Below are 14,964 nucleotides of genomic sequence, written 5' to 3'. Positions count from 1 at the left end.
CCTGGCAAAAATCATATGTGTTCTGGATGTTGGAAGGTAATTATTCCAACCTTAGGCTTCACTGCAGGAATTCCTCCAGGGCATTGACCTAGGCACAACAATCTTCATCAGTGACTGCTCTTCCATCATAGTGTAAGAGGCAGTGATTTTTACTGTAGAATTCCATTATTCTTCATGGAAGCTGTCCATGCTGCTGAATCTGGAAAACATTCAGGCATGGGCTGATAAGTGGCAAGTAACACCTGTGTTTCAAAAGTGCAGGTAATGATCACCTTCAACAAGTGAAACTCAAATGTGATTCTTCAAACGGGTAATTTGCCATCATCTTCAACAATAATCCTTCAAACAGGTAATTTGCCATCATCTTCAACAATAACCCTTCAAACGGGTAATTTGCCATCATCTTCAACAATAACCCTTCAAACAGGTAATTTGCCATCATCTTCAATAATAATCCTTCAAACGGGTAATTGGCCATCATCTTCAACAATAATCCTTCAAACAGGTAATCTGCTGCAATAGAAGAGGAACAGAGCATTTGCCCCACAGTGTTTCGAGTCTTCACAGACATTTAGCGATGGGCAAATAATACTGGCCTTTTCACTGATGCATCCATCTCAGAATAATCCAGACAATATTTAAGAGTTACTGAATCCTCATGAGATACACTTCTGTGAGTCAATCGGTTATTTGAAGGCTGAAATATTCAATATTCAAGATTGTTTAATGTCATTTCCAGTACACAAGTGTAAAGGGGAACAAAATAATTGTTATTCCAGATCTGATGCAGCATATAAGAATCACACACACTAACTTATTCTCTGTGTACATGAACTGATACTAGGTACAGGAGTGTCTGCACAGAAGGTGAGATACAGGTCCCTTCAAGTAGGCATCCTGAGTAAAAACTTGAACAGTCATGGAGAAAAGATTTCTCATAAGTACAATACCAAAAAAACCTCCATTTCAGATCTCATCAAATCTTCCAAGGTAGACTGCAATGCAACAAATTCAACTGTGGATAGATGACTGGCTTCTTCATTTGTCTGAACTATTTATAGTGAATTCTGTTAAAGCTCTTTGCACTAATATGGTTGAGATTCTGTGCGCATGAATGGTACCCACGAGAGATAAATTTGTGAGCACCAAGAGATAACATATCCTCTGATCCTTGGTGCCAAATGGTACAAAGTGAGGATAATGTAAGATCAGATAAAATGTCAAGTCAGGTATATCTAGAACAAGAACAAGAAAGAGAAAATAGAAAACGTAATTATCTACTGATAGGTAAAATTTATTATCTTCTAATCTAACCCCCACATCCTGAAGGACAGGAAAAATGGGCCCATATTTGAGAGTCCTACACAGCTGGAAGTAGTCTGATCTGGGCTAGGAGGCCTGCGTGAGTGAGGGGGTGGGAGGGTGGGAAACAGGCTTGTTTTGCTGTTGTTGTTCTGTTTTGTTCTGTTGTTGTCCTGCTGCTGCTTGCGTTGAGCATTGTGGGGCGTGTATGTTGGCACCAGAATGTGTGGGGTGACACTTGCCGGCTGCCCACAGCACATGGGTGTGGTGGTTGTTAATGCGCCTGACATATTTCATTCTATGATTCAATGTATATGTGATAAATAAAACTGAATCAAAATCTGAAGTTGAGTTGATTAGAATGTTTTGTGACATGTAACTTAGGTATATTTTTGAGGGTCTAGGACAGGAGTTCCTAACCTGGGGTCCATGAACCCCTTGCTTAATGGTATAAGACCTTAAGACATAGGTGCAGAATTAGGCCATTCAGCCCATCGAGTCTGCTCAGCCATCCCATCATGGCTGATCCCAGATCCCACTCAACCACACACACCTGCCTTCTCGCCATATCCTTTGATGCCCTGACCGATCAGGAAATTGACAAATTCTACCTTAAGTATACCCACGGACTTGGCCTCCACCACAGTCTGGGGCAGAGCATTCCAGAGATTCACCACTCTCTGGCTAAAAAAATGCCTTCTTACCTCTGTTCTAAAAAGACACTGCTCAATTTTGAGGCTGTGCCCCCTAGTTCTGGATACCCCCACCATAGGAAACATCCTCTCCACATCCACCTTATCTAGTCCTTTCAACAGTTGGCAGGCTTCAATGAGATCCCCCCCACATTCTTCTAAATTCCAGTGAGTACAGGCCCAAAGCTGCCAAACACTCCTCATATGTTAACCCCTTCATTTCCGGAATCATCCTCATTAACCTCGTCTGGATTCTCTCCAACGACAACACATCCTTTCTGAGATATGAGGCCCAAAACTGTTGACAATACTCCAAGTGCAGCCTGACTAGTGTCTTATAAAGGCTCAGCATTATCTCCTTGCTTTTATATTCTATTCCCCTTGTAATAAATGCCACAGACTCAACCTGTAAATTAACCTTCTGGGAGTCTTGCACAAGGCCTCCTCAGTCCCTCAGGACCTCCGATGTTTGAACCTTCTCCCCACTTAGATAATAGTTCCTTTAACCAAAATGCATTATCATACATTTCCCAACACTGTATTCCATCTGCCACTATTTTGCCCATTCTTCCAATTTGACTTAAGTCCTGCTGCAATTGCATTGCTCCCCCTCCACCTGACTTGGTATCATCTACAAATGTTGCCACAGAGCCATCTACTCCATTATCTAAATTATTGACAAACAATGTGAAAATTAGCAGTCCCAATACTGACCCCTGAGGAACACCACTAGTCACCAGCAGCCAACCAGAAAAGGCCCCTTTTATTCCCAGTTGCTGCCTCCTATGTAGCCATATAACAATTACAGCATGGCAACAGGCCATCTCGGCCCTTCTAGTCCATGCCAAACGCTTACTCTCACCTAGTCCCACTGACCCGCATTCAGCCCATAACCCTCCATTCCTTTTCTGTCCATATACCTATCCAATTTTGCTTTAAATGACAATACCAAACCTGCCTCTACAACTTCTACTGGAAGCTCGTTCCACACAGCTACCACTCTCTGAGTAAAGAAATTCCCCCTCGTGTTACCCTTAAACTTTTGCCCCCAACTCTCAACACATGTCCTCTTGTTTGAATCTCCCCTACTCTCAATGGAAAAAGCCTATCCACATCAACTCTATCTATCCCACTCATAATTTTAAATACCTCTATCAAGTCCCCCCTCAACCTTCTATGCTCCAAAGAATAAAGACCTAACTTGTTCAATCTTTCTCTGTAACTTAGGCGCTGAAACCCAGGTAACATTCTAGTAAATCTTCTCTGTACTCTCTCTATTTTGTTGACACCTTTCCTATAATTCGGTGACCAGAACTGTACACAATACTCCAAATTTGGCCTCACCAATTCCTTGTACAATTTTAACATTACATCCCAACTCCTATACTCAATGCTCTGATTTATAAAGGCCAACATACCAAAAGCTTTCTTCACCACCCTATCCACATGAGATTCCACCTTCAGGGAACTATGAACCATTATTCCTAGATCACTCTATTCTACTGCATTCTTCAATGCCCTACCATTTACCATGTATGTCCTATTTGGATTATTCCTACCAAAATGTAGCACCTCACACTTATCAGCATTAAACTCCATCTGCCATCATTCAGCCCACTCTTCTAACTGGCCTAAATCTCTCTGCAAGCTTTGAAAACCTACTTCATTATCCACAACGCCACCTACCTTTGTATCATCTGCATACTTACTAATCCAATTTACCACCCCATCATCCAGATCGTTAATGTATATGAAAAACAACATTGGACCTGGTACAGATCTCTGAGGCACACCACTAGTCACTGGCCTCCAACCTGACAGTTATTCACCACTATTCTCTGGCATCTCTCCACTGTTGAATCCATTTTACTACTTCAACATTAATACCTAACGATTGAACCTTCCTAATTAACCTTCCGTGCGGAACCTTGTCAAAGGCCTTACTGAAGTCCATATAGACAACATCCACTGCTTTACCCTCATCAACTTTCCTTGTAACCTCTTCAAAAAATTCAGTAAGATTTGTCAAACATGACCTTCCATGCACAAATCCATGTTGACTATTCCTAATCAGACCCTGTCTATCCAGATAATTATATATACCATCTCTAAGAATACTTTCCATTAATTTACCCACCACTGACGTCAAACTGACAGGCCTATAATTGCTAGGTTTACTCTTAAAACCCTTTTTAAACAATGGAACCACATGAGCAATACGCCAATCCTCTGGCACCATCCCCGTTTCTAATGACATTTGAAATATTTCTGTCAGGGCCCCTGCTACTTCCACACTAACTTCCCTCAAGGTCCTAGGGAATATCCTGTCAGGACTCAGAGAGTTATCCACTTTTATATTCCTTAAAAGTACCAGTACTTCCTCCTCTTTAATCGTCATAGTTTCCATAACTTCCCTACTTGTTTCCCTTACCTTACACAATTCAATATCCTTCTCCTTAGTGAATACTGAAGAAAAGAAATTGTTCAAAATCTCCCCCATATCTTTCGGCTCCACACATAGCTGTCCACTCTGATTCTCTAAGGGACCAATTTTATCCCTCACTATCCTTTTGCTATTAATATAACTGTAGAAACCCTTCGGATTTATTTTCACCTTACTTGCCAAAGCAACCTAATATCTTCTTTTAGCTTTTCTAATTTCTTTCTTAAGATTCTTCTTACATTCTTTATATTCCTCGAGCACCTCATTTACTCCACGCTGTCAGCCATTCCTCTATCTATGTCAGTATCTTTCCAGTAACGCTATAAGACTTTATCTTGCTAAGCAGACTCATGTGTGGCACCTTATCAAAAGCCTTCTGAAAATTCAAGTAAATAATATCCACTGCCTCTCCTTTGTCTACCCTGCTTGTTACTTCCTTGAAGAAGTCTAACAGATTTGTCAGGCAAGATTTCCCTTCACAGAAGCCACGCTGACTTTATCGTACTGGTCCATAGCATAAATAAGGCTGGGAACTCCTGGTCTGGTGACTTAGAGGAGCAGCCAGCTCGCTTATATTCCCAAAAAAAATTACTCACAGGATAGAGCACCACTCTACTGGAATTACACGATTACTCAATAAGTCAACACTCTACTGCGAGAAAATATCTGCAATGAGGTACGTAATTTGTAATTGCACTAATATTAGCACTTCACTTGAAATTATTTACTTGTTACATCTCCGCTGGTAAATTCAACACAGAAGAAGAATAGGGTTAAATCAGGGATTGCTGGGCAGCACGGCTTGAAGGGCTGGAAATGTCGATTCTACACTGTAGCTCTGTTAGAGCTTTTTAGGGGTTAGGACATGTAGCAAAATACTAACTTCGGCAACTAACTTTAGCCACCAATCTTCAGATCTGAATATGGACTGTGGATTAAATTTAAAATACAGCTCTGGACAATGGGTTCCAAAGAACTATGAACTGCAGTCAATTAGAAAGTCAGACAATGCTGATTTAACATTCATTTTGGGTGTCTGTAGTGTGCGTGAAAATGTAGTATTGGGTTGAGCAGGCCTCTTCTTCTGAAGGAGTCTCAATAAGACGCCGCTATATCTCATTTTGTTGAGTAAAAGACTACTTCATATCTACCAGCTACTTCTCTCCAATGATTTTGTTCACGTGACAATAATCTCAATAAATAAATAAATAAGCATCTAAGAAAGAATTTTAAAAAGACAGGAGACGGTGGGAATATTCATCAGGTTGTGTCGCAGCTGTGAGAAGAGAACCATAGTCAATGTTTCAGCTCATAGCCTTCAGCAGATATCTCCATCTGAAATATTATCTCTTGTTTCTCTCCCCACAAATGCCTGATCAGCTGGGTATTTCCACCATTTTCTCTCTTTTACTTTAGAGTTTCACAATCTGCAAATAAAAAGCAGAGTTAATGCAAACATCCTTACCACTGAATTTCCTTTCTTGTTAAAAATGTTAGTGTCTGTAGAAATATAAAAACAATGATTATCATATACTTTTTCTTTAAAGCACAATCAAATTGCTACCATCAGCAAGGAGCTACAGGAGGCTGAAGGCACACACTCTGTGATTCAGGAAAAGCTTCTTCCCCTCTGCCATCCAGTTTCTGAATGGACATTGAACCCTTGGACACTACCTCAGTACTTTTTTCTTTCCTATTTTTGTACTAGTTAATTATTTAATTATATATACTTACTGTAATTCACAGGGTTTTTTTCTATTGTTATGTATTGCATTGTACTGTGGCTGCAAAGTGAATAAATTTCATGACATATGCCAGTGATATTAAACCTGATTCTGATTCAGATATTAAGAGGTTTGAAAAACATACTAGGCCCAGTACAATGTTTGATATTTATTGCAATGAAATATGGATGGAGAAAATGGTATTTTGTTTTATTTTATTTAGAGATGCCACGTGAAACAGGCCCTTCTGGCCCAAGGAGCCGTACCTCCAAGCAAACCTCGGCACGGTAGAGTAGAGGTTAGCACAACGCTTTGCAGTACCAGTGACAGGGGTTCAATTCTCACCGCTGCCTGTGAGGAGTTTGCACTTCTCCCTGTGGCCATGTGGGTTTCTACCAGGTGTTACAATTTCCTCCCACAGTCCAAAGAAGTGTACTATTTGGTAGGTTAATTGGTCATTGTAAATTGTCCTGTGATTAGGCTCAGATTAAAATCAGGGGATTACTGGGCAGCAAGGCTCAAAGGGTCTATTCAGCGCTGTATCTCAATAGATAAATAAATATTTAACCCTAGTCTAATCACAGGACAATTTAGAATGACCAATTAACCAGGACATCTTTGGACTCCAGGAGGAAACTGGAGCACAGAAAGGAATAAATCTGGAATGTCACCTGGCATCTACTCAGGCCCTGAGTCTGGATGTGGTAAAGTCACTCACAGCCCATTGATCCTCCAAAGTCCTTCTCTCAAAACAAGGAGGATTTGTCTGGAGAGCTGACGCAGAATAGCCCAGCAACAGTCTGAAGTAGTTATAGAATCACAGGACACTGCAGCAGAAAAACAGACACCTTGGCCCATCTAGTCTGTGTCAAACAGTTTTTCTGCCTCGTCCCAAGGAGCTGCACCAGGACCACAGCCCTCCATACCCCTCCCATCCAAACTTCTCTGAAATGTTGCACTGGAACTTTTAAATTATTTATTCAGAGATACAGGGCGGAACAGGCCCAGCCAGCTCAGTGAGCCGCACCATTCAGCAAACCACCTATTCAACCCTAGCCCAATCAGGACAATTTACTATGACCAATTAACTAATCTTTATGTGAGAGGAAACTTGAGCACCTGGAGGAAACTAATGATACATGGGGAAGACGTACAAACTCCTTAGAAGGTGCCAGATTGAACTCCAAACTGCAACACCCTGAGTTGTAACAGTGTTTCGCTAACCAGTACACTACCGTGGCACCGTATGCCATGGGAACTTCTCACTTTTCCACAGCTTCTGCCTTTCAGCCAAGCAAAGACAAATTTTCCCTCTTTCCCAGTTCCCTTGCTTTCTTTGCATTGTACAGCCTGTTTACTTCCATTTCTCCCGGTTTCTGATGAAAGATCACTAAACTGAGATTGTAGCCACATCTTTCTCCACAGATACTGCCTCACCAGTTGAGTATTTCCTGAATCTGTGTAATACCTCAAGGTCAAAAATCAAAGTTGAGTTTGCTGTCATATGTACAAGTACAATATATGTGTGCACAGCTGCATTGAAAAACTTACTCGCAGCACCATTACTGACTCACAGCACCAGACAAGCAAGAAAACATCAATTAAGCACAATTTACAAACATCATACGTATTTTTTACAAGAAGGATAAAAAGATGAAGTCCATTGTAGTGCAAAGTGGTCATGGTGTTGCTGACCTGAGGTAGTGAACATGTTGTGCACATTCATGAGCTGATCGATCAAAGGCCATGAAACTGATGGTGTGTGACTTCAGGCTTCTGTACCTCCTGCTCAATGGTGGGTATGAGAAGATCTTCACTGTGGAAGCCACTAGCAGTATTGTGTATGTTCCACGTGTCAGGGGGCACAAAGTGTGTGAAGTTACCATGACTAGAGAGAAGGTTCTTGGGAAACTGAAAGGTCTGAAGGTAGGTAATTCACCTGGACCAGATGGTGTACACCCCAGTGTTCTGAAAGAAGTGGCTGAAGAATTTGTGGAGGCATCAGTAATGATCTTTCAAGAATCACTAGATTCTGGAATGGTTCTGGAAGAGTGGAAAATTTTAAATGTCACTCCACTCTTTAAGAAGGGAGAGAGGCAACGGAAGGAACCTATAGGCCAGTTAGACTGACCTCAGTGGTTGGGAAGATGTTGAAGTCGATTATTAAGGATGAGGTGTTAGGGTATTTGGAGGCACATGATAAAATAGGCCATAATCAGCATGCTTCATTCAAGGGAAAATCTTGCCTGACAAATCTGTTGGAATTCTTAGAAGAAATAACAAGTTGGATAGACAAAGGAAAATCAGCTGATGTTGTGTGCTTGGATTTTCTGAAGGCCTTCAACAAAGTGCCACAGATGAAGCTGCTTAACAAGCTATGAGCTCATGGTGTTACAGGAAAGATTCTAACATGGATAAAGCAGTGGCTGATCGGCTGCCACCAACTAGTGGCGTTCCACAGGGGTCTGTGTTGGGACCAATTCTTTTTATGTTACATGTCAATAATTTGGATGATGGAATTGATGGCTTTATTGCAAAGTTTGCAGATGTTATGAAGATAGTTGGAGGGGCAGGTCATTTTGAGGAAGTAGAGAGACTACAGAAGGACTTAGACAGATTAGCAGAATGGGCAAAGAAATGGCAGATGGAATACAGTGTTGGAAAGTGTATGGTCATGCACTTTGGTTGAAGCAGTGAAAAGGTTGAGTATCTTCTAAATGGAGAGAAAGTTCAAAAAACTGAGATGCAAAGTGACTTGGAAGTCCTTGTGCAGGATTCCCTAAAGGTTAATTTGCAGGTTGAGTCTGTGGTGAGGAAGGCAAATGCAATGTTACCATTCATTTCAAAAGGACTAGAGTATAAAGGCAAGAATATAATGTTGAAACTTTATAAAGCACAGGTGAGGCCTCACTTGGAGTATTGTGAGCAGGTTTGGGCCCCTTATCTTAGAAAGGATGTGCTGAAACTGAGGATTCAAGGAGGTTCATGAAAATGATTCCAGGATTGAATGGCTTGTCATTTGAAGAGCGGCTGATGGTTCTGGGTGTGTATTCACTAGAATTCAGGAGAATGAGGAGTGACCTCATTGAAACCTGTCGATTGGTTAAAGGCCTTGATAGAGTGGATGTGGAGAGGATGTTTCCCATGGTGGGAGAGTCTAAAACCAGAGAACACAGCCTCAGAACAGAGGGGCATCCTTTAAGAAAGGAGATGAGAAGGATTTCTGTAGCCAAAGGGTGATGAATCTGTGGAATACTTTGCCACAGGCAGCTGTAGCGGCCATCTTTATGTATATTTAAGGCAAAGTTTGATAGATTCTTGATTGGTCAGGGCATGAAGAGATACAGGGAGAAGGCAGGAGATTGGGACTGAGAGGAAAATTGGATCAGCCATGTTGAAATGGCAGAGCAGACTCAATGGGCTAAATGGCCTAATTCTGCTCCTATATCTTATGGTCTATTAAAATTGCTGTACCAGACCATGATGTAACAGGTACAGAATATATAAAACTAAAGGTAAAAAACTCAGGAAAAAGACAAAGACAAAATTGAGATTTCTGCAAAGACTGCAAAAATCCTTCATCGATAGATAGATAGATACTTGATTGATCCCAAAGGAGATTACAGTGTCACAGTAACATTACAAGTGCACAGATACACAAGTATTAGAAGAGAAGTAAGAAAGAATATAAAATAAGTTGTCTCAAACAATCTAACAGGAGGGGTCTCCATGTCCCTGGCTATAGACTGACTCATTATAGCCTAATGGCCGAGGGTAAGAATGACCTCATATGGCGCTCTTTGGAGTAGTGCAGTTGACTAAGTCTATCACTAAAAGTGTTCCTCTGTTCAGCCAAGGTGGGGCATGCAGAGGGTGAAAAACATTGTCCGGAATTGCCAGGATTTTCCATAGGGTCCTTTGTTCCACCACAGCCTCCAGTGTGTGTTAACTGTTCAGATGAAGGGTCTTGGCCTGAAATGTTGACTGTTTACTCTTCCACAAATGCTGCCTGGCCTGCTGAGTTTTGTGTGTGTTGCTTGGATTTCCAGCATCTGCAGATTTTCTCTTGTAGGTGACAAACCATTATGTAACTGCTATACTGCTTTGTCACCAGTAGGTGGAGATAAACACCACGTATTATTAAAATGCAATGCTAAAAAATGTGAAACTGCAATTGCTAAAAAATCATTAATTCAACTAATACCTTATCAAAAGTATTAAAAAAAAGACTGATTGCAACAATATGTTAAACGAATTATAATCAAGATAGAAACATATTATTGTGTAATAAGTCTCAGGTTTGGTGTTATGGCATGAAAGTTAAAGCCAAAACTTCTAGAATTCATAAAATACTTTGAGACATGAAAAAGTGTAGAAGTGCCAAATTCTCTTTGTAAACAGCAAGTAATGCTAATCCAATTGCTAAATTTTAATCAGAATTTTTAAAAACCAGAAGTATAAAAAGACATTATATAGAGTAAGACTACAATTAGTCTTGATCTCCTTGACTGTAGGACTTAGAGCCAATTCTTGATCCTGTTAACCTGTGCAGATCTTTTTACCTGGTTCAGAATGGAACTGCACAATCATGCAGGCTTAACCTGATGAATGAAAAAATATAACATGGCAAGGGGGGAATTAACTTCGCCATGAACAGTTCCAAGCCTGCGTGTGAAACATATAAGATTATTAAGGGATTGGACAAGATAGAGGCAGGAAATATGTTCCAGATGCTGGGAGAGTCCAGTACCAGAGGGCATGGTTTGAGAATAAGGGGTAGGTCATTTAGGACAGAGTTAAGGAAAAACTTCTTCTCCCAGAGAGTTGTGGGGGTCTGGAATGCACTGCCTCAGAAGGCAGTGGAGGCCAATTCCCTGGATGCTTTCAAGAAGGAGCTAGATAGGTATCTTATGGATAGGGGAATCAAGGGATATGGGGACAAGGCAGGAACCGGGTATTGATAGTAGATGATCAGCCATGATCTCAGAATGGTGGTGCAGGCTCGAAGGGCCGAATGGTCTACTTCTGCACCTATTGTCTATTGCCTATTGAAAAGAGGAGGTTAGCAACCCCATCCCGTAAAAGCCCAAAGCTACAGAAATGGCAACAGGAAGGATCTTTGCCAAGAAGATGCATGATTGGCTACATCTGGGGCCAACTTGGAAGACTCTGGTTAGCTACCAGAGTTATCTCTGGTTATCTCCCCAGTAGGGGAGATGGGCTTAAGCTAAGAACGGGTGAGTTGTTTATAAGGTAATTATCTAGTCTTCTTTCAGTCAAAAAGTAAGTCTTGTTATGCAAAGAATTGACATTATTACTAAAGATAGAAACTGAAGTAATTGTGTTATATTTTGTAGAGCAGATAAGCAGCATAGTTTAATTTGCTGATTGTGGACCTGAAAGAGAGAAAATGAGGGAACTCATACCAGTCCTCATAGAGAGAACAGAAGTGGAAAGAGTGAGTGATTTCAAGTTACTGGATGTCAATACCTCTGAGGATCTATCCTGTGTCCAACATATCGATGCAGTTACAAAGAAGGCACCACAGTGGCTATATTTCATTAGGAGTTTGAGGAGATTTGTCACCAAAGGCACTTACAAATTTCCACAGATGTACCTTGGAGTGCATTCCAACTGGCTGCATCACAGTCTGTTTATTGGGGATGGGGATGGGTGTGGTGGGTTGGGGGTGACTGCACAGGATTGAAATAGACTGCAGAGAGTAGTAAACTCAGTCATCTCCATCATGGGCACTAGCCTCTCTTCAAGGAGCAATGCCTCAAAAAGGTGGCGTCCATCATTAAGCACCCCTTCAATCAGGACATGCCCTCTTCTCACTGTTACCATCAGGGAGGAGGTACAGAAGCCTGAAGACACACACTCAATGATTCAGAAACAGCTTCTTCCCCTCTGCCTATCAATTTCTGTGCAAACACGAAATAAATAGATAGATAGATAGATAGATAGATAAATAAATAAGCAAGAAATAAATATTAAGAAGAGGAGGTGAAGAGTCTTTGAAAGTGAATCCATAGGTTGTGGGAACAGTTCAGTGACAGGGCAGGTGAAGTTGAGAGAAATTATCCCACTGTTTCAAGAGCCTGATGTCTGAGGGGTAATAACTGTTCCTGAAGCTAGTGGTGTGAGTCCTGAGGCTCCTATACCTTCTTCCTGATGGCAACAGTGAGAAGAGAGCATGACCTAGATGGTGGGGGTCCTTGATGATGGATGATCTATCTGAATCAACACATGCAAAATGCTGAAGGAACTCAACAGGCAAGGTAGCATCTATGGAAAAGAATAAACAGTCGACGTTTCAGGCCGAGACCCTTTATCTGATGAAGGCCTTCTTAAAATCCAAGTACAAAACATCAACCAATTCTCCTTTGTCTATCCGCTTGTTACTTCTTCAAACAACTCCAACAGATTTCAGGCAAGATTTTCCCTTGAGGAAACCATGCTGACATGGCCTATTTTATCATGTGCCTCCAAGTATCCCAAGACCTCATCCTGAATAATCGACTCCAACATCTTCCAAACCACTGAGGTCAGACTAACTGGCCTATAGTATCCTTTTTTCTGCCTCTCTCCCTTCTTGAAGAATGGAGTGACATTTGCAATTTTCCACTCTTCCAGAACCATTCTAGCATCTAGTGATTAGAACGGAGAACATAGAAAATCTACAGCATATTAAAGGCCCTTCGGCCCACAATGTTGTGTCAACCATGGAACCTACTCTAGAAGCTGCCTAGAATTTCCCTACCGCATTGCCCTCCATTTTTCTAAGCTCCATGTATGTATCTAAGAGTCTCTTAAAAGACCCTATTGTATCTGCGTCTACCACCTTTGCTGGCAGTGCATTCCATGCACCCACCAGACTCTGTGAAAAACCTCCCTCTGACATCCTCCTTATACCTATTTCCAAACACCTTGAAACTAGCCTTGGGAAAATGCCTCAGCTAGCTACATGATCAATGCCTCTCATCATCTTATGCACCTCTATCAGGTCACCTCTCATACTCCGTCGCTCCGAGGAGAAAAAAATCATGTTCACTCAACCATGTTCTCATAATGCATGTTCTCCAATCCAGGCAACATCCTTGTAAATCTCCTCTGCACTCTCTCTATAGCATCCATATCCTTCCTGTAATGAGATTACCGGAACTGAACACAGTATTCCATTTGGGGTCTAACCAAGGTCTTATATACCTGAAACATTACCTCGCGGGTCTTGAACTCAATCCCACGGTAGATGAAGGCCAACACAAGATACACCTTCTATCCAACACTGTCAACCTGCGCAGTAGCTTTGAGTGTCCTATAGACTCGGACCCCAAGATCCCGCTGATCCTCTACACTGCCAAGAGTCTTACCATTAATATTATATTCTGTCTTCAAATTTGGCCTACCAAAATGAACCACTTCACACTTACTTGTGTTGAACTCCATCTGCCACTTTTCATCCCAGTTCTGCATCCTATCAATGTCACTCTGACAACCATCCAGACTATCCACAACACTCCTAAAATTTGTATCATCAACAAACTTACTAACCCACCCTCCTACTTTCTCATCTAGGTCCTGTATAAAAATCACAAAGAGAAGTGGTCCCAGAACAGATCCCTGAGGCACACCACTGGTCACCGACCTCCATGCAGAATACAAACCATCCACAACCACCCTTTGTCTTCTGTGGTCAAGCCAATTATGGATCCACAAAGCAAGGTCTCCTTGGATCCCATGCTTCATTACTTTCTGAATTAGCCTCACATGGTGAACCTTATCAAATGCCTTACTGACATCTATATACACTACATTCACTGCTCTACCTTCATCAATGTGTTTAGTCACATCCTCAAAAAATCCAATCAGGCTCGTAAGGCACGATCTGCCCTTGACAAAGCCAAGATGACTATTCCTAATAATATTATACCTCTCCAAATGTTTACAAATCCTGCCTTTCAGGATCTTTTCCAACAACTTGCCCACCACTGAAGTAAGACTCACTGGTCAATAATTTCCTGGATTGTCTCTACTCTCTTTCTTGAACATGGGAACAATGTTTGCAACTCTGGTACTTTTCCTGTCCCTACTGATGATGCAAAGATCATCACGGGGGCTCCACAATCTCCTCCGTCACCTCCCCCAGTAGACTGGGGAATATTTTGTTGGGTCCCAGTGACTTGTCTAACTTAATACCTTTCAAAAGCTCCAGCACACCCTCTTTCTTAATCCTATCCACTTAAGCGTTTCACTCTACTTTAAGTCATTCTCACAATCGCCAAGGTCCTTTTCCCTGGTGAATACTGAAGCAGTATTAAGTGCCTCTGCTACCTCCTCCAGCTCCATGCACGTGCTTCCACTCTCACTCCTGATTGGTCCTATTCTTACACAGTTCATCCTCTTGCTCTTCACATACTTGTAGAATGCCTTGGGGTTTTCCTTAATCCTGCTTTGCATTTCCCTGAGAACATCTGCTCCCAATTTATGTTCCCACATTCCTGCCTAGTTCTTAAAAGATCATTACTAATGCCTCCACAATCCCTTCAGCCACTTCTTTCAGAACTCTAGGACACCATCTGGTCCAGGTGACTTACCTACTTTCAGACCTTTCAGTTTCCAAAGAACTTCATCTCTAGTTATGGTAACTTCACACACTTCATGACCCCTGACACCTGGAACTTCTACCATACTATTAGTATCTTCCACCATGAAGACTGATGCAACATACTTATTCATTGACCATTTCATTGTCCCCTATTGCTACTTCTCCAGCATCATTTTCCAGTGGTCTAATATCCAC

At 41.6% G+C, this 14,964-nt stretch overlaps 1 protein-coding gene across 1 annotated transcript in view; it reads right to left on the bottom strand.

Moving 5' to 3' along the window:
• Positions 1-14,510, bottom strand: part of LOC140732693 (calcium and integrin-binding family member 4-like) — a 54,155-nt gene extending 39,645 nt beyond the window's left edge. Inside the window, exon 1 of the mRNA XM_073055376.1 lies at positions 14,422-14,510. Within this exon, the coding sequence (XP_072911477.1) occupies positions 14,422-14,510 (89 nt within the window). The remainder of the gene's footprint in view (positions 1-14,421) is intronic.
• Between the last annotated feature and the right edge of the window lie 454 nt (positions 14,511-14,964).

The sequence above is a fragment of the Hemitrygon akajei genome, chromosome 9 (assembly GCF_048418815.1).
Source record: "Hemitrygon akajei chromosome 9, sHemAka1.3, whole genome shotgun sequence".
Classification (NCBI taxonomy): domain Eukaryota; kingdom Metazoa; phylum Chordata; class Chondrichthyes; order Myliobatiformes; family Dasyatidae; genus Hemitrygon; species Hemitrygon akajei.
This window is presented reverse-complemented; position numbering and strand designations above follow the sequence as displayed.